General features: G+C 50.4%; 1 protein-coding gene across 1 annotated transcript in view; it reads right to left on the bottom strand.

The window, feature by feature from the left end:
* Window positions 1-13,819: 13,819 nt before the first annotated feature.
* Window positions 13,820-23,608, bottom strand: part of Crtc3 (CREB regulated transcription coactivator 3) — a 108,201-nt gene continuing 98,412 nt past the window's right edge. The window contains exons 11-15 of the mRNA XM_059272371.1: window positions 22,276-22,574; window positions 18,380-18,580; window positions 18,214-18,294; window positions 15,191-15,293; window positions 13,820-14,654 (exon numbers count right to left, since the gene is read on the bottom strand). Of these exons, the coding sequence (XP_059128354.1) occupies window positions 14,446-14,654; window positions 15,191-15,293; window positions 18,214-18,294; window positions 18,380-18,580; window positions 22,276-22,574 (893 nt within the window). The 3' untranslated portion in view covers window positions 13,820-14,445. The remainder of the gene's footprint in view (window positions 14,655-15,190; window positions 15,294-18,213; window positions 18,295-18,379; window positions 18,581-22,275; window positions 22,575-23,608) is intronic.

The following is a 23,608-nucleotide window of genomic DNA, read 5'->3' as shown; positions in this document are numbered from 1 at the left end:
CTGCCTCAGCCTCTCAAGTGCTAGGACTTAAATCATGCATCAGCACACCCAGTCTCCAAACCACATCTCGACTATAACTCACATCTCCAGTCAGAACCCGGAGAAGCAGTGCCGGATTCCTGACGGATAAGTGTATGAGATGCACACCTGAGATTTTCAGCCATTAAGTTCGGGTGGCTTGTCCCCTCTGTCTCGCACTCACAGTTGGTGTGATCTGACCAGTGAGCGCCTGCAGGGGTAACTTTACTCTTGTCGTGATAAAACACTGTGACCAAGGCAATTTCCAGAAGAAACGGTTTCTGTGGGGCTTCTGATTCTGGAGGGTCACAGCCATCACCGTCACTGCTGGGAAGTGTGGAGTCGGGCAGGTGCGGCTACTAGATGTGGAAGCAGAACTGAGGGCTCACATCGCTAACCACAAACCGGAAGCAGAGAGAGAATTAGAAATGGCCAGTCTTTGAAACTCTCAAAGCCTCCCCGACCCCCAACATACTTCCTCCAGCAAAGCCACGCCCCCTGAAGTTACTTAACTAGGGCTACCCACTTGGGATCAAGTACGCAAATGTGTGAGGCTCTGGATGCCTCACCACGGCGCCCTGCTCGGCAGGGGTTAGCGGTGCCCTGCTCGGCAGGGGTTAGCTGTTTTGACCATTGTTTCTAGTAGGAGAGAGGCAAGACTATGAGAGGAAGGTGTATGATGGAGGCAAGGAGAAGGGGAGCATTCCACAAGACGGAGCCACCAGCATGGAGCCCAGCTTCACTGCGGTCCTGGCCCTCAGCACCCAGGTTTTCTCCTGGGCTCCTAAGTGTCTATGTTCTCCCTGTAAATGCTCTGCACCTGGGCATGACCTGGGTGAACCGTCTTCTTCTTTCCACCCAGAACAATCCACACCAGATGCTGGAGGGTGGGCTGGGTTGTGAGCCTCTTCCCTATCCTGGATGTTCTCTGTCATAATGGTGCTCACCTGGTGGCTATACCTCCCCAGTGTCAGCCTCCAGCCAGGCGGGATGGGATGCAGGAGTGGGAGCCGGGGAGAGGGGGGTTCCTCTGCTTTTCCCTCTTCTCTTGGGAGAGGCTGGATTGCGTGGATGCTGTGTCTCTCAGCCTTCTTTGCGCTGGCTGTGGCTGACATCTGGTCTGGGTAGACGTTTATGCAGAAGGTGCCAGAATTTCAGATCAGTCTTCCAACTTCCTGGAAGCAGATATTGAACATTTTCCCTTTTTTTTTTTATAAAAATCAATTTTCCTTTTTAGTGTTCATTACAAAATAAATACAGTACCTAACTGGGCTGAGGCTGTAACTCAGTTGGTAGAGTGTTTACCTAGCATGAACGAAGTCCTGGGTTTTCTTCCCAGCACCGCACAAACCAGGCCTGATGGGGCACACCTGTAATCCCAGCACTGAGGAGGTAGAAGCGGGAGGGTGGGAAGTTCAAAGTCATCCTCAGCTACCTGGTGAGTCCCAGGTCAGTCTGGGATATCTGATGCACTTGTCCCAAAACAAAACAAAAGAGGGACCAGGGAGAGGGCTCAGTGGGGGAGAAGGCTTGCTGTGCAAGCCTGCACCTGACCACCTGAGTTAGATCCTGAACCCATGTTAAAAAAGATCTGGTGCAGTGGATGCACATTTGAAATCAGAACAGCCTGGAAGCTCACCGGCCAGAGGCCTGGAGCATGCAGGACAGCCGAACAGTGAGAAGACCTGTTTTAAACACAGTGGCTGGTGGAGCCAGCCAAGCTGCCCTGCCAAGGGCTGCCCGTGGCCCCGAGTCAGCTCTGGGGGGAAAAAGCCCAACTTTATCCTTCTTTCTCTTTTCCATCTCTTTTGGATCGATCTTCTCGCCCCGCTCCCACCACGTGGCTGCTCATCAATAACATCACTACCTCTCTCTTCCTCTTCTCCATCTCCCTCCATCAGCCTGCCTGCCCCGGAGTTGGTTTTTTCTTTTTCTTTCTTTGTTTTTTTTTTTTTTTTTTTTTTTTTTTGAGACAGTTTAGTTTTGTTGGCCAGGCTGGCCTGGAACTCACAGAGATCCGCCTGGCTCTGCCTCCCAAGTGCTGGGAATAAAGGTGTGTGCCACCTCCGCCCGGCCTAGAGTTTTTCTTTAAACTCTAGTAAGATTGTCCTTGAGCAAAACAAACAAACAAACAAACAAACGAAGAAGAGACAGGTGAGGTAGGAAAGCTGTCCCCTGTCATGCGCACAGCCCCCTGTTACCCATGTGCATATACACTACTTATGCACATGCATGCAAGTGCTCTCTCTCTCTCTCTCTCTCTCTCTCACACACACACACACACACACACACACACACACAACTGCAAAAGTGAGCCGTTCCTTTCCTTCCCCCTCCTGCTGTTCCGACGATGCCGTTTTCTCTCTGATTCAGACATTCCTTGCCAAGTATAGTTAAATCTGGATTGCCAAAAGCCAAACAGCTAGAAGTTTATCTGCACATTTGACATGTTGACAGGGCCTTCCAAAGGCCCTGCAGAAGGCTAAACAAAAGCAGTGCCCACAGTCTACAGGCGCGTTCCCTTCCTCCTGCAGATGCTAGATATGATCCATTTTCAAATTTGCATTTCTCTGATCCACAGTGAGCAGCCGCGTCTTTTCTTCCCTATAAATCGACTGTTCTTATCCTTGGGCTGTGTCTGTAGTGGGCTACGAAGCTGCACCCTCTGATGTAAGGGGCCCTTTGGATATCAGGGGAATTATGCGTGCTGCATGAAGTATCTACCATTTGTTCTTGATCTTTGCTGTGGGCTCCAGCTCTATGAGGCTTTTCCTTTTATGAGGTCAAATATTAGGATTTCTAAAGATTTTGCTTAGAGAGTTTTTCTCTATTCCAAGAATATAAAAGCATTTTTATCATGTTTCCTTCCAAGACCTCAGTGATTCTGCTGATACTGGGGGCCAAACTGTTCCCCTAAAAGGCTGATGTCCTGAACATCAGTCCACCTGTGGTACAGTTCTTTCTGAGCACAGGCAGAACTTCATAATTTGTTAACGATGAGCAATACATGGATCGTGGTTGTTTAAATTAGCATGTACTTAATCACGAACAAGACACAATCTTTGTGTGCTGGTGTGCATATGGAAGCCAGAGGTGGGCGCCATTCCTGCCTCCCTCTCCACCGTTTTTCTAAAGTTGGAAAGGGGTCTTCTCTTTTCTATGGGAACCCTTTATGTGATACTCTGAGGTGTGGGTTTGAGGTAGTGAATATGATTTGGACTGCATGTTCGTGCTGTACACAGGGGTCCAGGCAGAGACAAGAAGCCCGTTACCTTTTACAGAACTGTGGAACGTTTTTTCTTATTAGTTTCGTTGGGGGTGTTGTTGGTTTTCGTTGTTTTGGGCTTTTAAGACACTATAGTCTGGGCTGGCCTGGAACTCTCTTTGTGTGTGTATACGTGGGTTTGTGTGGTGTATGTATGTGCTCATGTGAGTTTGTGCACGTGTGTGCCTGAGACCGTTTGAATGTGTGTGCGCATGGAGGGCAGGCATCTTCCTCCATCTTTCTCCACTTTATTTTTTGAACAGGGTCTCTCACTGAACCTGGAGCTCATCAGTTTTGCTAGCTTGGATGGGATCCAGGGATCTGCCTGTCTCTGCTTTCCTCAGAGCTGGCGACAGACACTCACCAGGCTTTTATATGTGTACAGGAGATCCAAACACAAGTCCTCATACCTGTGTGGCAGGCGTTTACCAAATGAGTCAGCTCCCGGCCCCTGGCCTGGCACTGTCTAGGTAGCTCAGTGAACTTCCTGATTAGCCCTCTGGAATAGCTCTGGCTTTACAGGTGGGTAACACCACGCCCACCCCTTGTGGTTTGAACCCAGTCTTCTCTAAACCGGAGGCCTGGATTCCTCCGCACCTGGTCTTTAGCTGGCGCCTGAGTTCTTTTTTTTTTTTTTTTTTTTTGGTTTTTCGAGGCAGGGTTTCTCTGTGTAGCTTTGCGCCTTTCCTGGAACTCACTTGGTATCCCAGGCTGGCCTCGAACTCACAGAGATCCGCCTGGCTCTGCCTCCCGAGTGCTGGGATTAAAGGTGTGCGCCACCACCGCCCGGCGCGCCTGAGTTCTTAACAAGTGTGCATCTGTCAGTCACACTGTGGTCCGTGAAAATGAGATGACCAGGCAGAATTTTTTAAATTTGAAAACAAAAACCCACTTCTAGCCCAGAGACTGCTGGTGGGCTGTGGTGGGCTAGAAGCTTTGAAATGGTCGCCTTAAGGTCATGAGAGGTCACCAACAGGCGTTCTTCACTGGTAATGGTGCCCTCTCCAATCAGTAGTGGGGTCAACTATTCTTTCTTTCCTTAAGGAAAAAAAAACCTCTCTCTATATATATATATTGTATATGGGTGTTTAGCCTTCATGTGTGTGTGTGTGTGTGTGTGTATGTATCTGTGTACCACACGAGTGCCCTCACACACACACACACTAGAGACCAGAGAAGGGTCTCAGAGCCCATCTCCTGGGTCTGAGGTTACAGTCAGTCGTGAGCCACCACGGAGGTGCTGGGAATCAACCCCAGGCCCTCTGGGCAAGCAGCCAGTACTCTTAACCACTGAGTCGTTGCTTCCGGCCCCCAAACATGCTTTCTTGGCTATTCACTCATATTCATATTACAGTAAGAACACTTATGGAGGGGCTGGAGAGACGGCTCAGCAGTTAAGAGCACTGGCTGCTTTTCCAGAAAATCCCATTTGAGTTCCCATCACCCACATCAGGTGGCTCACAACTGCCTAGAACTCCAGCTCCAGGGAATTGAAGCCTCTGAGGGCACTTGAAATCATGTGGTCATATCCACATGCAGACTCACAACACCCACACATAATTAAAAACAGTAACTTCTTCTTTTTTTGGTTTTTGAGACAGGATTTCTCTGTGTAGCCCTGGCTGTCCTGGATCTCGCTCTGTAGATCAGGCTGGCCTCAAACTCACAGAGATCTACCTGCCTCTGCCTCCCGAGTGCTGGGATTAAAGGCGTGTGCCACCACCACCCGGCTCAGTAAAGCTTTTTAAAGAGCATTGATGGGGGGCTGGAGAGATGGCTTAGAGGTTAAGAGCACCAACTGCTCTTCCAGAGGTCCTGAGTTCAATTCCCAGCACCCACATGGTGGCTCACAACCATCTGTAATGAGATCTGGCTCCCTGTTCTGTATACATAATAAATAAATAAATATTTAAAAAAAATAAAATTAAATTAAAAAAAAAAAAAAAGAGCATTGATGGGTTGGTCCCTGACCCTCACTGGTCCCCCGCACTGCAGACTCTATGTTGTCCTGTCTTTTTCTTGGTTTTGGTCCCATTCTTTCCTTTCCCTTTCTCAACGCCTTTCTGTCTCCTCCATCTACCTGTCCCTGTGGCTTTGCTTGTGTGGCCCCACAAGATGTTCCAGACTGAAAGGGTCCGGGGCTCAGTTTGGAAACTACTGTTGGCCATGCCAGCCCCTTAGAGATGGACTGGCACTTTGAAGATGCTGAGAGTCCTCTAGTGCAAGCCCCTCTGAACCACACACCAGGACCCCAAGCCTACACAAGTCCTTATTTGTGCACAGACACCCTCAGAGCTCTGCAAGACCAGTGTTTGCTCAGCCTTGCCTCAGGAATGCCGACTTTCAGGCCCCTGGGTGAGAAGTGATGGGAAGCAGTGGCTGGGGACATGCTGTGGAGTCCATCACACAGGAAGTTCCCCAGAGCCAGGCCAAGGAGCTTCAGAAAGCCTGAGTTGGAAGTGACACATTTCATCAGCTCCCACTACCTTGACTGACTCCAGGAAGGCGGCAGAATCAGCAGGTCGAAGAGAGGCGGGGCCTGGGCACCACAGACATCCTCAGGGAGAGTGCAATGGCAAGCCAGCCCGCTAAAGGGACACAGCAGGGCTCTGAGAAGAAAGCCAGCCCTGGAGGAGCAACACGTGGACTGAGGAGCCGCTGAACAAGTAGGCCTCCCAGAACCTTCTCTCTGGGGCAGGGCCATTGATTTGGTTTGACGTGAGTCATTCCCAGACTCTCTGTCTCTCCTACCAGCGCTTCAGACTCCTGAGAGAGTTCACCTGATGGGCCTGTGTGGATGGGGCCAGCATCGTGGAATTCCATGGCCCGGTTCGGGGAAGGGAAGGCCTAAGTGGCTTCAGTTTGCAGGGCTCCATCTTGGGCCCAATAAAAAGACCCCCAGAGGTCTGCAGAGTTTTTGGAGAGAATCGAAGTCCCCGCGGAAACCATGAGAGAAAGAGCTTGGTTTTAAAGTGGGCTTGGGACAAGAATCAGACAAGGAAGCACGGTTGGACGTTGGTCTGGAGGCTCCTGAACGTGGAAGTTGGCACCTTGAGCAGGGAGAGCGGAACTGCTGGCTCCAGGTTAGGCTGGCTCCAGAGCAGGTGCAGAGGCACCCATGTGACCCTTCTGAGTAGTCACAAACGCCGAGTGAGGTCCTCATTTCAGAGTGTGGACTCGATATTCCTCAAAAAACATTTTCTCATGGCCCGAGGTCCGGTAATAAAGGGCTCCTTCTAACACACAGGACAACCAGCTGTGGTGGCATATGCCCATAATCCCAGCACTTAGGAGGTGGAAAACAGGAAGTGGGATTTCAAAGCTGTCCTCAAATCCATAGCAGTTGGGGGCTGGCATGGGCTACCAAATAATAACAATAACAGCAAAACCCAAATCAAAAGACTGATAGGGGAAAGGAAGGCTGTTATTTAGGAGGCTCATCCTATGGTGGTGGTGGGGGGCACGATACCCTGAGAGGGGGCATCCCTCTCCTCATTTTATAAAAAAATGGAGGCACAGAGCAACCAGCGACTTGTCTTTTTTTCACAGCGAAGTGTGGAGTGCAGACTCGAACCCTAGTCTCTGTCAGCCCCTGAGCATGGCCCTAAGCAATATTGCCTCTGGGTGTGCTCCTGGGGTGGGGGGGCTTTGTTGCTATGGTCCTGGTTCTGTTATCTGGGTGCTTCTCTTCACTCTCAGAGGGTCTGGTTTGGGCAATGCATGCTAGCATGAGGGTTCTAGGCTATCCCAGGAAGACACCGGTGGGCAGTTTGCGAAGCCTAGCCCACAGCCGCTGTGCCCACCGCCACCGTGCCCAGGGATTCTGGCTCCTGGTGCTCCTCTCCATGGGCCCCTCATGTTGGGCACTTCACGAAGAGGCTAAGATTTTCAGATTCACTATGGAGCAGATCGTGACCTTGAGCTCCCAATCCTGGGGTTCTAGGCATGTGCTACCACAACCGGGTCACAGCTTTACTTGTCTTAACTGAAAAGCTTCTCTAGTTGAAGTCTTGCTTCCTCATTGGCTGTATGCAATTTGAGGCAAGAACTGTAATTCTGTTCTGAGTCCCCAGTTCCCAGCTAAGCAGCACTGAGCGCCACCCTTTCCTCCCCTCCAGGACAGCCCAGCTATTTTCTGTAGTTCAAATTTAAAACTTCAAGGAGACATCACCAAATCCAAGTTCAGGACTCCAGTTCTGGGCACGGAGTCATATTGGGAGGTCCATTGATGGTGTCTTTTCTATGCATTTCCCTAGACATCCGGCATAAAACAGCCTGTTGGAAAATGTTGTCCATCTCACTTCAAGGTTGCAGCCTAGCGGCCGGACAGACGCCTGTGGCTGTGACCAGCTCAGCCCTTCTTGGAAAGACCCCCTGATGACAAAGCCATAAGGGGAATGAAAATAATTGAGGAATGGGAAGTCCATTCTGAAGGGACAGGCCGGAGCTAGGAATCCACACCAGGAGCAGGGTCAGACAATGGTGGGAATGAGGACCGACGGACAGGATGTAAATAGTGTAAGCCTTGACAATGCAAAAACTCAAACTCATAAAATTTAGGAGGGGAAGGAGCTAGGAAGTGGTGGTGAGCTCATTTCCTTTCCCGAAGCCTGGGGTTGCAGGGAGATGCCCTCTGCAGTCCCAAGCCGCCAAAGCACAAATCAAACCTCCTTAGTAATTCTCTTTGGAAAATACCGCAGAAACACAAGAAGCCGCGAGACTCTGTGGCCTGGTAACTTCCTCAGGTTTAGATTTCCTTTTGTTCTGCTAAACTGATTTTCCCCCCTAAAAAGTACACTATTACAGGAGCCCATCTCCATCCCTGCCTGTCATTTTCTCTAGTTATCCAGGGTGCAGACATCTCCACTGGCGCTGTCTGGGGGTCAGCCCTGATTATTTCTGAGAGTTCTAGGTTCCAAACCACTTGAAAGCCTTGCCTTTGGTATCGCTCTGTGCTACTTTGCATTTGTAATAATGAATGGGCACCTACTTTTATAAAATCAAAGCTTTTTCTTCCCTGAAGTGGCGGGGATCAAATTCAGGGCCTCGCTTCCTCTCCAGGCCAGTATAGCCTTTTAAAAGATTTTTCAATTTTTACATTAAAAATATTTTTTTTTGTTTTTGTGGTTTTTCGAGACAGGGTTTCTCTGTGTAACAGCCTTGTTTATCCTGGAAACACTCTGTAGACCAGGCTGGCCTCAAACTCACAGAAATCTGCCTGTCTCTGCCTCCTGAGTGCTGGGATTAAAGGTGTGTGCCACCATGCCTGGTCCTACAAATTTATTTTTTATTTTATGGCTATGGGTGTTTTTCTTGCATGCACGTCTGTGCAACACACGCATCTAGTGTCTACAGAGGCCAGAAAAGGGCAGGGAGTCCCTGGAACTGGAGTTGTGGATAGTTGTGAGCTGCCATGTGGGTGCTGGGTCCTCTAGAAGAGCAGCCAGTACTGTTAACCACCAAGTCCTCTCTCTAGCGACCCCCCCCACCCCGTGTGTGTGTGTGTGTGTGTGTGTGTGTGTGTGTGTGTGTGTGTGTGTGTGTGTTTCTGAGACAGGGTATCATGTAGTCCAGGCTGGCTTCAATCTTGTTATCTAGCTGGGGATGGGCTTTGAATACCTGCTCTACTTCCCCAGTGTGGGGCTTACATGTGCGCACCAGCTTGCCCAGTCAGGATGGATCTTCAAACCTTGGGAATCCAGTGCCATGACATGTACAGAGACAAGAAGAGACCCTTGGAGTCAGTCTCCCTAGGGCCCGGGTCCCCAGCAGCAGCTGGTGAGCCTGAGCCTCTCTGTAAAGTGGAAAAGTCCCCTTGTCCTGCATTGGCTTTAGGTTGCTGGAAGGGACGTGTGACGTGCAGTGTCTGACAGTCTATAGTGGTCTCTAAGGAGCTAATGGCTTTCTGTCATCGTGAGGTTCATTCCTTACTGAAGTCACTCTTCCGGAGACCAAGGGGATCTAGGGGCTCGCTGGTTGTTTCCGGGTCCTGAGAAGCACTCGGAGACTCAGCTCCATCTAGTGTCCACATGGGGACACAGCCACCGCTAAGGTGCAGACCTTACTTTCCATAGCTGCATGGAAGCCCACAGTGAAGTCCATTCAGAGCGATCCTCCAGTGCTAATACTTGGGATTTCAAATCAAGTGCTGTACAAACCCAGTACTCTTAAGCATCAGTACATTCTGTCCTTAAAGGGACAGGTTTATGTAACAAACAGTTATAAGAAATGACATTGACTGCCAGATGTGGTGGTGTACGACTTTCATTCCAGCGCTGGGGACAGAGGCAAAGGCAGATCTCTGTGAATTCTAGGCCAGCCAGGGCTGCACAGTAAGACCCCATATCAACAAAAAGTTGACCTTGACTAAGAGATTACCAGTGCTAGGAACAACCCTAAGTTCTTGAATTGTGCATGCTCATTTCACGCACCCCAGTGTCATGAAATGGTGGTGTTTGCTTCATTTTAGAGGGACAGAGAGATGAAATAAAATCTGTCACTCTGAGGGGAAGTGGCCCCTGTTAGGATGCCCATGTCCCAATGGCTGTCCTATGCAGGCAAGGACAACACCTACTGGAGCCCTTGGGCTATGAAAAGAGGAAATGATGGTGGGAGCGGGAGGTGAGGGTGAGGGTCTGGGAGGAGCTGAAAAGGGAGTGGGGTGTTATGTAATCAATATACATTGTACACACGTATGAAATTCTCAAAGAATGAGCAGAAACTATGGCAAAAGTCTTACCACTCTGCTGAGTGTAGGCTGGGTGAGGCAGAGATGAGGAGGGAGCCAGAAAAGGGGGTTCTTAGTGCTCCACTGGGGCTCAGGCTGGACTTGTGCTGCAGCCTGAGCATGGGAGTGACCAGAGAGGCCTCAGCAGCTGGGAGGTACTGACTGAGCTCTGGCTGTATGCCAGGCACTGGGATGTGGAGCAAGGCCAACAGCTGGACGACCACTGTTCTCGAGGACTCAGAACTCTCGAGAAGGTGGGTACGGAAGGCGGGTAAGGAGGAATGCTTTCTCACACACGGATTTATAACGGTCAAGCAGCAGGAAGATGGGGTTGCACGTGGATGAGCCCGAGCTGACGGGCAAGTGGGGACACAGGGTGAGGAGCATCAGCTTGGAGGAAGTGGATCAGGTAGCCTGTGAACCTGAGTGTAGAACAAGGAAAGGTTTGCTGGAGCCAGAGAGGGTTTGAAGGGAAGGGCTGTGGTCCAAGGGAGGGCTTCGGTGTCGGGGAAGGGTCGGCAGGATGGGAACTAACAGGGGCAGGACCGGACAAGCCAGAATCACAGTGCACACAGGCACGGGGAGTTCACAGATGGCCGTGGGAGGCGATCGCTGGGTTGAGCTGCCTTCTGGGAAAGGAAGGAGACAGCCTGTGGTCTGAGGAGAAGCGGGGCTTGAAGAAAGGTTGGTTGCTTTCTGTCGTAGGAGGGAGACTGAGACAGACGCACAGGCTGGGCGGGGGGCAGTTCTTAGAGGAACAGCAGAGCAAGGACACATGAAAAATGAAACAGGTTCGGCAGAGGCGTCGGGAGAAGGGGGACAAGGCAGTGAGAGATCTGGGCAAGCTCAGGGGAGAGGGGTGAGATGGGGAGCAGAGAGACAGAGCTGGTGCTGACTGCTTGGGGTGGCCAGACGAGCGGGAAGTGAGGCTTCACAAGGTCCACTGAGGGCCGGAGGAAGGCAGAAGACTGGGATAGCGGGCAGGGTGGGCTTGCTGAGTTTCTGAAGGTCAAAGGCCAAGTGCGGGGAGCCAGAGCAAAGGAGCTCCCTGAGGGCATCCTGGAGGCTACTAAACCTGGGGACCAAGTTGGGAAGGAGGGAAAAGGAGCCCGAAGAGGCCAAGCATGCTGAGAGAAGGGCAGAATTCATGGTGGGTCCAAGAACAAGGTATGTGTGGACCAGAGCTGAGGTGGAGGGCTCTCAAGGTACTGGCCAGGGAAAGATTTCTGAGGAAGATCTCAGGAGTCACCCCTAAGACAAGTGCTCAGTGTAGCTGAGGGAGCGTGCCTCTGAAGGAAGAGGGGTCAAGGCTGGTCCTGGACAGAGCAGCCGGGGTAAGAGCGGGTGGGGCCTTCAGTGGAGGCAGGAGGAGGCAGAAGACAGAGCCACCCAGGGGACCCTGTCCTTGTCACCCAGTTTCAAAGAGATTGTGTATCTTGCATGTGTAATGAGAAAGCTCAGTAGGTGAACCGGTGAAGGACCCAGTCAGAGAATTTCAGAAATCAGGGACTGCCAGCCAAGCCGGCATAGACAGCCAGCGAAGCTTCCCACCAAGCCGTTGCACCCAAGGTCGGAGAGAAACGTGGACAGCAGATACAACCATACTGTGCTGCTTTTAATTACGAAAGATGTAAAATGATGCATTATAAAACTTGGAAGCTACTTTATACAAAGTCCAATCTTTCAATATTGCTTAACAAAGGGCCGGGAGCTGGGACGCTGGCAGGAAGTCGGATTAGCTGCTGGGATGGCCCCATCCTGGAGCGGTGGCAATGCTGGGAACCATCTGTGCATAAATCAGAAGAGCCCTGGAGAGAGCGAACAGGAAACGTCTTCAGATACGCGCACGAGCATGAATACACCACTTTTCAGCTCAGAGGATACAGTAGACTTAGAAGGGAGCAGGGCAAAGGAGAACCGATCTTTGACAGGATCAAAACCTTTCTCCTCACACTCACATTCTAGAACCCACGACCACTACACAGCAGGAAAAAACGAGTACAGCTGGTGTGATGAAGTTAAACATTGAAAAGGAGGTTTGGGGAAGCCTGTAGCCACTGCAACGCTGAGGCCTACGACAGGCTTGTCCCAAAGGCGGCAGCAGCGAGTGCAGGCTTGCATGGCTGGGGTAAGGGGACACTGTCTCCTGGCATCCCCGATACCGCCTAGACAAGGTGGGCTCTCCAGTGGCTTAAAGCATCTCCCATGGAAAGATCAGGCTGGTGGGCCTAACAGCAGATTTCATTCAGTGCTACATTGCATTGTCTTTTTATGTACTTCCCCATCGGCTGGAAAATACCCCAGGGGCAGGGCAACTCAGGGTATGGGGTCTTGGGGTCTCCTATTACAGCGCAGTCTTCCCCTGATGCAATGATCTCACGGATAAGGCACAATACAGGGAACAGACTGAGCTGGGACCCCCTTTCTCTAAACTCTGCCATCATCTCTGCCTGAAGGCTGAGATCTGATTTCAGGGGCCCCTAACCGAGGAGCTGGCTTTGGTGGCACGGTAGGGTGCCGGCCAGCATGAAGAGTGCAGAGTGACTAGAGTCCCTCTGTCTGGGATCTCAGGCACAAAGCATATGAGAGTTCCACTGGAAACGGGGCTCACAAGCAGAGGCCAGTGGCATCTTCCGGGGGTGGAATCGGGTAGACAGGATCTAATTTGGTTTCCCACTTCAACAGCAGAGACTGAGGTCAAAGGGAACATGAAATTCTTGGGTCCTAGAGGAAGGAGGAGTATGGCACCATCAGGGCTGTTTGAAGGATCACAGGGAAGGCCTGAGAAGAGCCGATGCAGTCATGGTGAGGAGAGGTGCAGAGCAGCTGCCTGTCTGAGGGGTCCTCTTGCCACAGGCACAGATGTGGCAGCTTCTTTCTCCTTCATCCTTGCCTGCCCGGGTGGAAACGGTCATCGAGCCTCAGGAAGGGTAGCAGCTGTCAAGCAAAGACTCCCCTTTGGGGTGCCTTCCCCTCCCCCATCTCCTCATGCCTGGCTCCTCCCCTGCACGCTATGTGGCGGCACCACTTTGCCCCCTCAGGGCTGGAGGCAGTGGTGGTAGAAGCTGGTCCAATTACTGTGTGACATGGTGTTAATGAACAGCCAGAGCCCCAGGAGTCAGGCTCATTCACTAGAAACTTGTTTCCTAACCTCAAAGTATGCACCTCTATTTTAGGCAATTTAGAACAAAACATGGATCTGAGTAGGAAGATTTTGCTGTGGGGGCCTAGTGAAGATCCCAGGTCTCCTGCACTTAGGGGCTTTGGTGTGCTCAGTCATTCTGGATGATTCCCACCTAGCTGCTGAGGGACACAATCCCAAGAGGATGGGTACAGAGCCTAGTGACGGATGTGGTCATCTCGTGTGTTAAGGCATACTCAAGTGAGTATGAATCAAGGCACCAGGATGAGAAGGGGAGCGCTGAGCTTAAGCAGGGACTAGAGATAGCTCCAGGTCGGACTGCCCACCCACGGCTGGGCGCCACACCCAGTCACACAGCACTCACTTCTACCAGGCACTGGTAGGCACTAGGGGTTCAAGAAGGAACAAGGCACAGTTTCTGCCCTCTCGGAGCTTACAGTCTAGTGGGATCGACTCAACAGAGGACGCTGGGGAAGGAAAGGGCAGTTCAGCTGCTCTGCACTGACAGGAGTCCCAGCAGCTCCATCCGGTGGGGCTGCAGGGTGGCCGGCCTAGGCTGGAGGACATCTTGTGCAGGACCCACCCACAGCCTCCCAGAAGGAGCACTGCCTCTTCAGACTCTATTTCCAGGGAACTTTCCTTCAGCGAGCAAGTGTGTCTCCCAAGTACAGGGAAGCAGCAGAAGAGAGGTCACAGACTGGGAGAAGGCAAAGCAAGCTCCATTTGTCTCTCTACAGCCTGCCCTGGGACGGGCGGTTAGGCTTCTTCGTTTTCATTACACCAGCGGGCAGAGCAATGGCTAGGCCCAGAATATTCACCAGCTGGAGGGTGCCTGGCCTTGGTGGGCAGATAGAAAGGCATCATGGTGCTCTGGTACCATTGTGTGACGCTGCACCAACTCCGCAGGCCTGTGGCCTCCCCAGGACTCCTACGCTGGGTCCCATCTCCAGTGCTGACTGGGATCTGTGGATGCTATGGAGGCTACCTGTCACACAGCACTGTCTACATGGACACACGGACTAGACGGCCAACAGAAAGAATAAAGGGTGACAGTGCAGCTTCCCAGTCGTCAGAAGCTCCCAAGTAGCTGGCTTGCAAGCAGTACAACTGGGGCCACAGGCCGGAGAGGCAGGCTGCAGCTGTGTCTAGAAAAGCCATGACATCTGAGCTAGGACGGCAGTGGAGAGCCTGGACAGCAGGGCTCCCTCCATGCGGATGGCTGATGTCGGTGTTTGCTGCCTCCGTTCTAGCCTCCGTTCTGGCCGTTTCAGTCCCCTGCTCACTGTATTTAGCTCAGAGCCGGTCAGCTCGAAACGTCTCCTCCACAGAGGGGTCCAGCAGGCCCATGTTAGAGTCACTTAACATGCTGAGTCCATCCAGGCTCAAGGGTTCGATCTGCAGCTCCTCTTCCAATGGAAAGGGAGTGTCCATGTCCAGGCTGACCTCGGGCATGCCCGACAGCCCCCCACTAAGGCCTTTGAACAGGCTGGTGCTTGTGTCTTCTGAAAGGAACAGAGAGGACATTCAGAGACAGGAGGACTCTGAAGAGTAACAGTCCCCAGCAGCCTGTCCTGCCGTCTTCCCAGACAGGCCAGCGAACATCACCTACTGGACCACTCCTAGGCCCACAGCTCTCACCCCTGGAATCAGCATTTTTCTTTTGGACAGGGTCTCCTTCTGTCTGTAGCCCAGGTTGGCCTCAAATTCAAGGAACCCTCCTGTCTCAGCTTCCCAAGGGCTTGAATTACAGACATGCGCTGCCGTGCCCAACTAAGTCTTTGGTTTCTTGTAGTCCCCCCGCCCCCTCCTTCTGAACGGTTTTTAGTCACCCGAGACCAACTATTTCAGAAACGTGTTGATCACCAGGACTGTCCTCACTGCCTGCCTCCGTCTCTACGGCTGCCCACCTGCATCTTCAAGTCTGATAGAGTCAGGGGGGTTGTTTCACTTACAGAGTGCGGTATGATCTAAACTGTCTTTCGGAGGTCAGCACACTGAGAGGAGACTAACAAGAAGCTGAGGGGTGGCGCGCACTCACCTGTCAGGATGCTGTTTGGGAAGTTCCCACAGTTGGAATACGGGTTTGGTCTCAAGTGAAAAGAGTCGTGTGGCTCTCGGGGACTCGGCTGCACCAAGGGCACCTGGAAGCATCAAAGCCACAGTGGGCAAGCACTCTGCTTCCGAGGTGTGTGTGAACACGTGCAGCGTGCCCCACACTGTCCCACACTCCCTTCTGCCTAGGATCCCGGAAGGCTGTGTGTGATAACACAGGCAGAACCCTCCCTGGGTATCAGAAGGTCAGTGAGGACCACAGTGGGGATGGCTTTTCTCTGCCCATACACTCCTGCTACATGACCCCAGGAGACACCAGTGGCCACAGTTTCAGATTCTCTCTGAGTCTCAGATATTCCCACTCCTCAGCCTCACTGAGGCATGTGGGAGCCCATCAGAGTCCCTCTGTGCTCAAGGAACAGTGGGCGCTCTGGCTTCTGGGTAAGTGTGAGAGTGAAAACCTTCCCTTCACACCTGGCCAGCACCTCTCTAGACAAAGCCTCTGAGGTCTACTGAGAAATAGGGTCTGATTTAGGAATTTTTGCTGAAATTCATTTTCTAGACTATTTTTTTTAAAAAAAAAAATCTCAAAAGAAAAAACACCAACACTTTTGAGGGAAGTGCTGGTCCTCACCTAGCCTGATAGGGCTTTTCATAAAACAGTGAGATAGGCACAGTGGGTGCCACAGGGCTTGCCTGGCGTGTGTGAGACCCTGGGTCTGGCGGCAAGCACCACAAAATCCAAAACAGTAACAGCAACAGAACGCCAGAGAGGTGAGGACTGCTCCTCCTGCCCCAAGGACTCAGTACAGGTACTTGGCTATAGCTAGCTTTATTTACGTTACTATTACTAAGTTCTGGAGGTGGGTCAATCCTCCCTTCTCTTTTTAATCCATCCTGGGGCCTGGCCTATCTTTACTAAATACTATTAAAAACACAAAAGCAAAAGAAAGTGGCTGAATGAAAATACCCTGGGGAAGGAACTTCCAGGCCCAATCCTGAGCCAAGTTCTTCTAGAAGGTCATGCACTAAACTGGGCATTGCACCAGCCCAGACACCGTGCTACGCTTCTTTCTAACTGCTAGTGCAGCCAGGGCTGGCCTCCTTGTCGTCCAGACTCCCCAGCAAAGCAGCTTATCAGTTAGCTGATAGGGCCCTTGTGTGTAGATATGCACGTGTGTGTGTGTCAATGTTCATTAGTCAGCTATGGACCCTTGTGTGTAGATATGCACGTGTGTGTGTCAATGTTCATTAGTCAGCTATGGACCCTTGTGTGTAGATATGCACGTGTGTGTGTCAATGTTCATTAGTCAGCTATGGACCCTTGTGTGTAGATATGCACGTGTGTGTGTCAATGTTCATTAGTCAGCTATGGACCCTTGTGTGTAGATATGCACAAGTGTGTGTCAATGTTCATCAGTCAGCTGCTACGGACCCTTGTGTGTAGATATGCACACGTGTGTGTGTCAATGTTCATCAGTCAGCTATGGACCCTTGTGTGTAGATATGCACGAGTGTGTGTCAATGTTCATCAGTCAGCTGCTACGGACCCTTGTGTGTAGATATGCACACGTGTGTGTCAATGTTCATTAGTCAGCTATGGTCCCTTGTGTGTAGATATGCACATGTGTGTGTCAATGTTCATTAGTCAGCTATGGACCCTTGTGTGTAGATATGCACGAGTGTGTGTCAATGTTCATCAGTCAGCTGCTACGGACCCTTGTGTGTAGATATGCACATGTGTGTGTCAATGTTCATTAGTCAGCTATGGACCCTTGTGTGTAGATATGCACGAGTGTGTGTCAATGTTCATCAGTCAGCTGCTACGGACCCTTGTGTGTAGATATGCACACGTGTGTGTCAATGTTCATTAGTCAGCTATGGTCCCTTGTGTGTAGATATGCACATGTGTGTGTCAATGTTCATTAGTCAGCTATGGACCTTTGTGTGTAGATATGCACGAGTGTGTGTCAATGTTCATCAGTCAGCTGCTACGGACCCTTGTGTGTAGATATGCACATGTGTGTGTCAATGTTCATTAGTCAGCTATGGACCCTTGTGTGTAGATATGCACATGTGTGTGTCAATGTTCATTAGTCAGCCATGATCCCTGCAGGTGTATATGTACACGTGTATTGTGTGTACCTTGGGTGCTATTCCACAAGGCCATCCACCTTTTGAATTTAAGACAGAGTCTCTCACTGGCCTGGAACTCATCAGCTAAACTTGACTAGCTAGCCCGAAAGCCCCAGAGATGCATCTGTCCTTGCCTTTCCAGTTGATAGGATTACAAGTATGTACAATCACACCAAGAATTTCTTTCTTTTCTCTTTTGTTTTTAAAAGATTTATTTTTATGTGTAAGTGTTTGCCTCCATATATTTTGTGCACCACATGCATGCCTGGTGTCTGAGGAGGCCAGAAGAGGGCACTGGATGCCCTGGAACTGGAATTACAGATGGCTGTAAGCTGTTATGTGGGTGCTGGGACTCAAACCTGGGTCCTCTATGAGAGCAGCCCCTGCTCTTATCTGTTGAGCCATCCCTCAGTCTCCCCTCCCCGCTTTTGAAAGGGGATCTCATTATGTAGCCCTGGTTGGTCTGGAACGTCTATGTACACAAAGTTGACCACAAACTCCCAGAAATCCGCCTCCCTCTACCTCCCAAATGCTGGGGTCAACAGTGTGCACCACTACACCTGGCATCTATTTCCTTTTTAGATGTAGGTTTCCGGGGTGAAACTCAAGTCCTGTGCTTTATTATTAAACTCTTTCTCTAACCCCGTGACGAGAGTGCTATCAAAATCCACCACTGTTCAAACAGTCCTCTGCTGAGACCTGACCCCACACACGGCATGAGGCAGCCTCACCAGGACTGAGGAAGAGGAAGACGAAAGGGTCTCCTGGCCACGGGACACAACTGGAACAGAAGGGAGCCTCGTCTCTTACACACAGAACAGCCTTGGTGGTGCATTTTACACCTCGGGAAAGACAGGCAGGAGTGGTCCTTACCTGTTGAGGAAAGGCAGGGTTGGACCTCAGAGGCTGTTGGTCAAAGCCCACATCTGGGAAGAAGTTGGTCAGAGATGAGCCCTTTGGGAAATAAGGAGGTCACTAGAGTTGGAGTTGGTTCAGGGTGAAGTAAGCACCCCACCTCACCATGTCCCCAAGGCCTTACCTGGGCAGCGAGGAGCTGGAAGTCCGACTGTGGCAGGGAGGAGGCTGCCTGGGGCTGGTGGGCAGGGGGCTCCTGGGCATGGGGCTGCTGCAGGAGCGGCTGAGGCAGCTCCTTGGGTGTGGGGTAAGGGGGCGGTGGAGACACTTGGGCTTGAGTTTCTGTGGGCAGGAAGGAAAGCGGGCTTTGCTCTGAGGAAACCATCTGTGAAATAAACCAAGTGACGCATTAGCTTCCCAGTAATAAGGTCCTTCTTTGGCTTAGGAGAGTGGAGAAAAGAGGAGCGCCCGAGCTCCCCGGCATGCTGAGATGGCCGGCCTCTGCTCCTCTGAAGCATATCTCAGTTTTATGCCCCTGAAAGCATTTCCTATCAGTGACATTTCTATTGTTTAAACGAACAAGAATACAGGCAATTTCCTGTTTTCTCAGTGACTATAATGTCTTGCTTGCTATTGAAGCCACAGCTGCTGGAGAGATGGAAGACTGAAAAGGTACCTATCTGTGCTACCATCTAAACTAAAGCAAGACACTAACCCAACACTACCAACAGTGGACACCAACACACAGTACCCCAACTGTGAACACCACCAAAGGGAGGAGAGGGTAATGGGAGAAGAGAGAACGGCAACAATCTGTGAGACAGCAGAACCGACCGAGAAGGCCACGAGTGCTGTGGGATGTTCTGTATGGCAAATGTGTTGCTAATTAGTCAATAAATAAAACACTGATTGGCCATTGGCTAGGCAGGAAGTGTAGGCGGGACAAGGAGGAGAATAAAGCTGGGAAGTGGAAGGCTGAGTCAGAGAGACACTGCCAGCCACCACGATGACAAACAGCATGTGAAGATGCCGGTAAGCCACGAGCCACATGGCAAGGTATAGATTTATAGAAATGGATTAATTTAAGCAGTAAGAACAGTTAGCAAGAAGCCTGCCATGGCCATACAGTTTGTAAGCAATATAAGTCTCTGTGTTTGCTTGGTTGGGTCTGAGTGGCTGTGGGACTGGCGGGTGACAGAGATTTGTCCTGACTGTGGGCCAGGCAGGAAAACTCAAGCTACACACGAGTCAAGTTGTCATCAGAGAAAACCCAGAGCTGATCTGAGTCATGTGACCCTCTCCCTCGAGAGCTCCAGGCTTGGGGACAGTAGGGAGCAGGGACCGACGTTAACCCAGGAGGGTCTGGCCAGAGTTTCTGTGAGGGGTGACTAGCTGCCCTCCCTGATGCTGGCCAGGGCAGTGGAGGCTGGCTCTGCAGAGAGTAAAGTAAGGTCTCTGCATGCCGCAGGTGAGCTATCTACCTCCGACTTGGCTCCCAGAGACTGCTCTCTAGACACAAACCCAAGTACCAAACAGTATAGTGTTGCTCAAGGACTTTAAACCAGCCTGCGACTTCTCTAGAGAGAAGTACTAGAGCCTCTGACAGAAGCTCCCCACAGACATGAGAGACGGTCTGTCATGAGGTATGTGCCTCCGCAAGCTCCTACTATCACAGCTGCCTGTCAGCAATGCAGTGTCTTGTTCTTAAATGGGAGGAGAGAACCAAGAACTGTCCGAGCACCTCATTTCCAGGTGGGCAGAGTACTGGCATGATCATCAGAGCCCAAACTGACACAGACCAGGAACATGGGAAGGAAGAAGTAAGGGAGAAAGTAAATTTACTATGGTAACATTTAGGCCATTTAAGAAAGGCTTACCTTGGCCTGGTGTGGTAGTGCACACCTTTAAGCCCAGCACTTGTGAGGCAGAGGGAGGCACATCTCTGAGGCCAGCCTGGTCTACAGAGAGAGTTCCAGGACAGCCAGGGCTACACAGAGAAACCCTGTCTCAAAAACTAAAAATAAATAAACAAATATAAGAAGGAAAAATGAATGAATGAGAAGTGAGAGAAGAAATATGGGCATTAGAGAAAAATTTCATGATGTTCAGCATTTGTTCAACAGGAATTCCAGAGGGAATGGAGAAAAATCAAGAGAAATGTCATTGAAGAAATAATTAAAATTCCCAGAAACGATAGACATAAGTTTCCAGACAAAAGAAACTCAGCGAACCTCCAGCCTCATGCCAAGCCACATTATCTCAAAGTTTCACAATACTGGAGACCAGAAGGACTATCCTAGATGCCTCCAGAGGCATGAAGGAGATGCCATTCCAAGTCTGGAGGAGATCAGTCAATACCTCTAAAGTCCCAGAGGGAAGTAGCTCAACTTAGAGTTCTCTATCTAGCCCAACGATTAACTAAATGGAAGGCATTTTATAGTCATGCAAGGCACCTGTGCTCTTTTCCCCAAGTTTTACAGAAGATCTGTTGTGAAATGTGGTAAGATTATTCTAGTACCAGAGTTTGGGCCTGAATTAGCAACAACGAAGGGCAGGACACTGACATCTGGGAGCAAACGAGCAAACGATCACTTCGTTATTTCATCGTGTACTATGGGTGTCAAGTCTGACTACACAGACACCACATATTGTTCTAAGTGAAATGATAATAAAGGAGCAGACTGAGTAAGGTGTGTGAAAGGGGCTGTGGGAGTGTTGAAAGAAAGCTAGATCCCAATCTTGGATGGCAGGATGTCTTTAGATAATGCTTAACAGCAAAAACCGAGAAGAAAGTAAGCACGAAATAACATGTTTATAGCAAAGAGATTAACTAAAAGGGTTGGAAACAGCCAACTCCGGGCAGTGAAGCCTGTGGTTAATGGTTAGGGAAGACAAGCCCTTCAGAACTATTTGTCTTTTGAAACTATATGCATGAGTAAAATTTTTTTAAGCCTAAAAATTAAATAATAAATAAAAATATTAGAGAGTCAATGTTCTCTACCCTTAAAATGTAGCTAGAAAGCAAGATTACTTTTATAGCTCATAAAATAATCTCACAAAGAAAAACTAAAAGGAATCCAACACCATTTTTGAGGGAAGACAGGGTTTCTCTATGTAGCTCTGGCTGTCCTGGATCTTACTCTGTAGACCAGGCTGGCCTCGAACTCACAGAGATCCACCTGCCTCTGCTTCCCGAGTACTGGGATTAAAGGTGTGCACCAACACCACCCAGCAATCCAACAGCATTTAAAAAAATTAAACATTTTTAAAAATTCCCAAATGCTGTCTCATCTTCCCCGGAAGAAACAGCTCCCACTCCCAGCATCCCATCCCCAGTAACTGGCAGAGTGACTAATAACCAGATCATGTAACTTCTTCCCTTGTGTTCTACCAACTCCTCTCTGCAAACCATTACTCATTTACATGAAGCAGTGAGTAGTTAATGGTGCTGTAACGTATCTAGGGTGTGGTAAATGGGCCAAAATATATTTACCAGTGATAATGAGGAGGAGGAACGCCCTAAGAGTTGAGAATAAAAACAGTCAGAAAATCCAACGTGACACCCCTCTACTCCTGTAGTGGCAGTGACCCCCAAACAGGTCTCCTTCTAAGCAGACTCCTCCTCATAGCTAGTAGTTCACAAAATGAACAAGAGGAGTGCTTCTCAGGTGGGTCACAGGAGGAGGAAGAGGGTTAATGCACCACGGAAGTGCCAGAACACCCAGTGTTCGGGGCTTTTCTCTGGGGCTTGCAGGAGTTACTAGGTCAATGGTTGAGTTTCCGTGCACAGTTTGTGATTTTAACCTGGTTCCCCTGAATTGCCTTTCATCTTTCACACCCCACCTCTTCCCCCAGCCCCAACGTCACGAGTTAATGACTACAGATTCTTTAGTATTTGCTTAAGGGCAATAAATATCACAAGACGGCTATTAGAAAATCGTTAATGCATCCTGACTCACGCACACCTCTGCTACTTAGTTTAGGAATACGACAGAAGTGAGTATATTGCAGTCTCGGGGATGCGCTGTGTAATAACAATGGACCAGGCCCGAATGGAGGAGGTTCTAAAGTCGTCTTCACCTGGGAGGCAGGATACGGGTTCAGTGGGCTGCTTGAAGAGAGCTGTCTGCTGAAACCCTGGTGCACTTCAGGGCCCGGGGAGAGCGTGAGGGGGCTCACTGGAGGCTGCCTGCGCCGGGAGGGGCCGCTCAGGGCTGTGGTGGAAAGAGACGGGTTGCTAAGGGAGAAGAGTCTAAGCGACGGGTGAAGAGCGGACGCACTGGCCACAGATGTCTGTGGGTGGCTATTGAGGGACGAGGAGAGCGTAATCTTATTGAGTGTGGCTTGGATGGAAGGGTTACTTCGAGAACTCTGGAGACCTGCAAGATAACAAATGACAAGTTTCTTGTTAGGACTTCAGATCACAGCTTTTGTTTCCCCAAGAGTAAAGCCAACTCCCCACTAGCTAGGTGATGACTGTGTGTGTGTGTGTGTGTGTGTGTAGAAGTCTCTGGGCAGCTCTCCTACTGAAAATGACTGGGGTGTACTAATGAAAAGGAAAGGAAACAGCATACATTTATTGCTTCCAAAGAGGAAAAATGCTGAGAAAACAGCCCCGGGGAAGCTGGAGCAGGTGAGTAGCAGTGAGCTCTGCTCCACCTCGGGGAAAGGAGCCTGAGGCTACACAACCCTCGATTTACAGCCCTTAAGGCATGTGCCCCGTCACATGGCCTGGATCCTCCATGACCATCGGTAAACATGTCCCCACACCCCACCTAGACCTCTTGGCCTTACAGTCCCTCACTCTTGATTTTGGCCTCTTCATAAGCTGTCTGCTAACAGTGTTTCCAAACTCAGGGAAAAGATGTTTCTGACAGTCCTGTTCCTTTGAGATGCAGCGAAGAGAGGAGTTCCAGGAAGCTGGGAGCCCGTTCTGTGCCCCACTGGACCGTGGCACTCAAGCCCAGACGGAATGACTCCATCCCGTGAACAAGAAAGCTGCTGCTGCTGCATGTATTTTAACAATGCCACAGCCATGGTTAGTTCAGTCCACCGCTCTTGTGCTAAAAGCTGGGAAGCAGAAATGTGTGTTTATGTTGATCAAAATTTGTTTGTGGGGGTCAGGATAGCTCAGTGGCAGAGCACTCGCCTGGAATTCTTGAGGCCCTAGGCAAAATCTCTAGTACCATGAGCAAAACCAAGCCAAACCAAAGCAGAAACAAGTAAGAACAGCCGTCTGCAATCCTAGCCCTTGAGGGGCAGAGGCAGGAGAACCAGGAGTTCAGATCTGCTGGCTGGAGGCCAGCCAGGGACACATGAGAATGTCTCAAAAAAAACCCAACCCAACCAAACCCAAACCAGGGCCAGCCAAATGCTCACTCAGTAAAGGCCCTTGGTTCCTTGACTTCTACAT

Source organism: Peromyscus eremicus, chromosome 1, assembly GCF_949786415.1.
Source record: "Peromyscus eremicus chromosome 1, PerEre_H2_v1, whole genome shotgun sequence".
In the NCBI taxonomy this organism is placed as follows: Eukaryota; Metazoa; Chordata; class Mammalia; order Rodentia; family Cricetidae; genus Peromyscus; species Peromyscus eremicus.
Note: the sequence above shows the minus strand (reverse complement) of the source record. Positions and strands in the feature narration are given on the sequence as shown.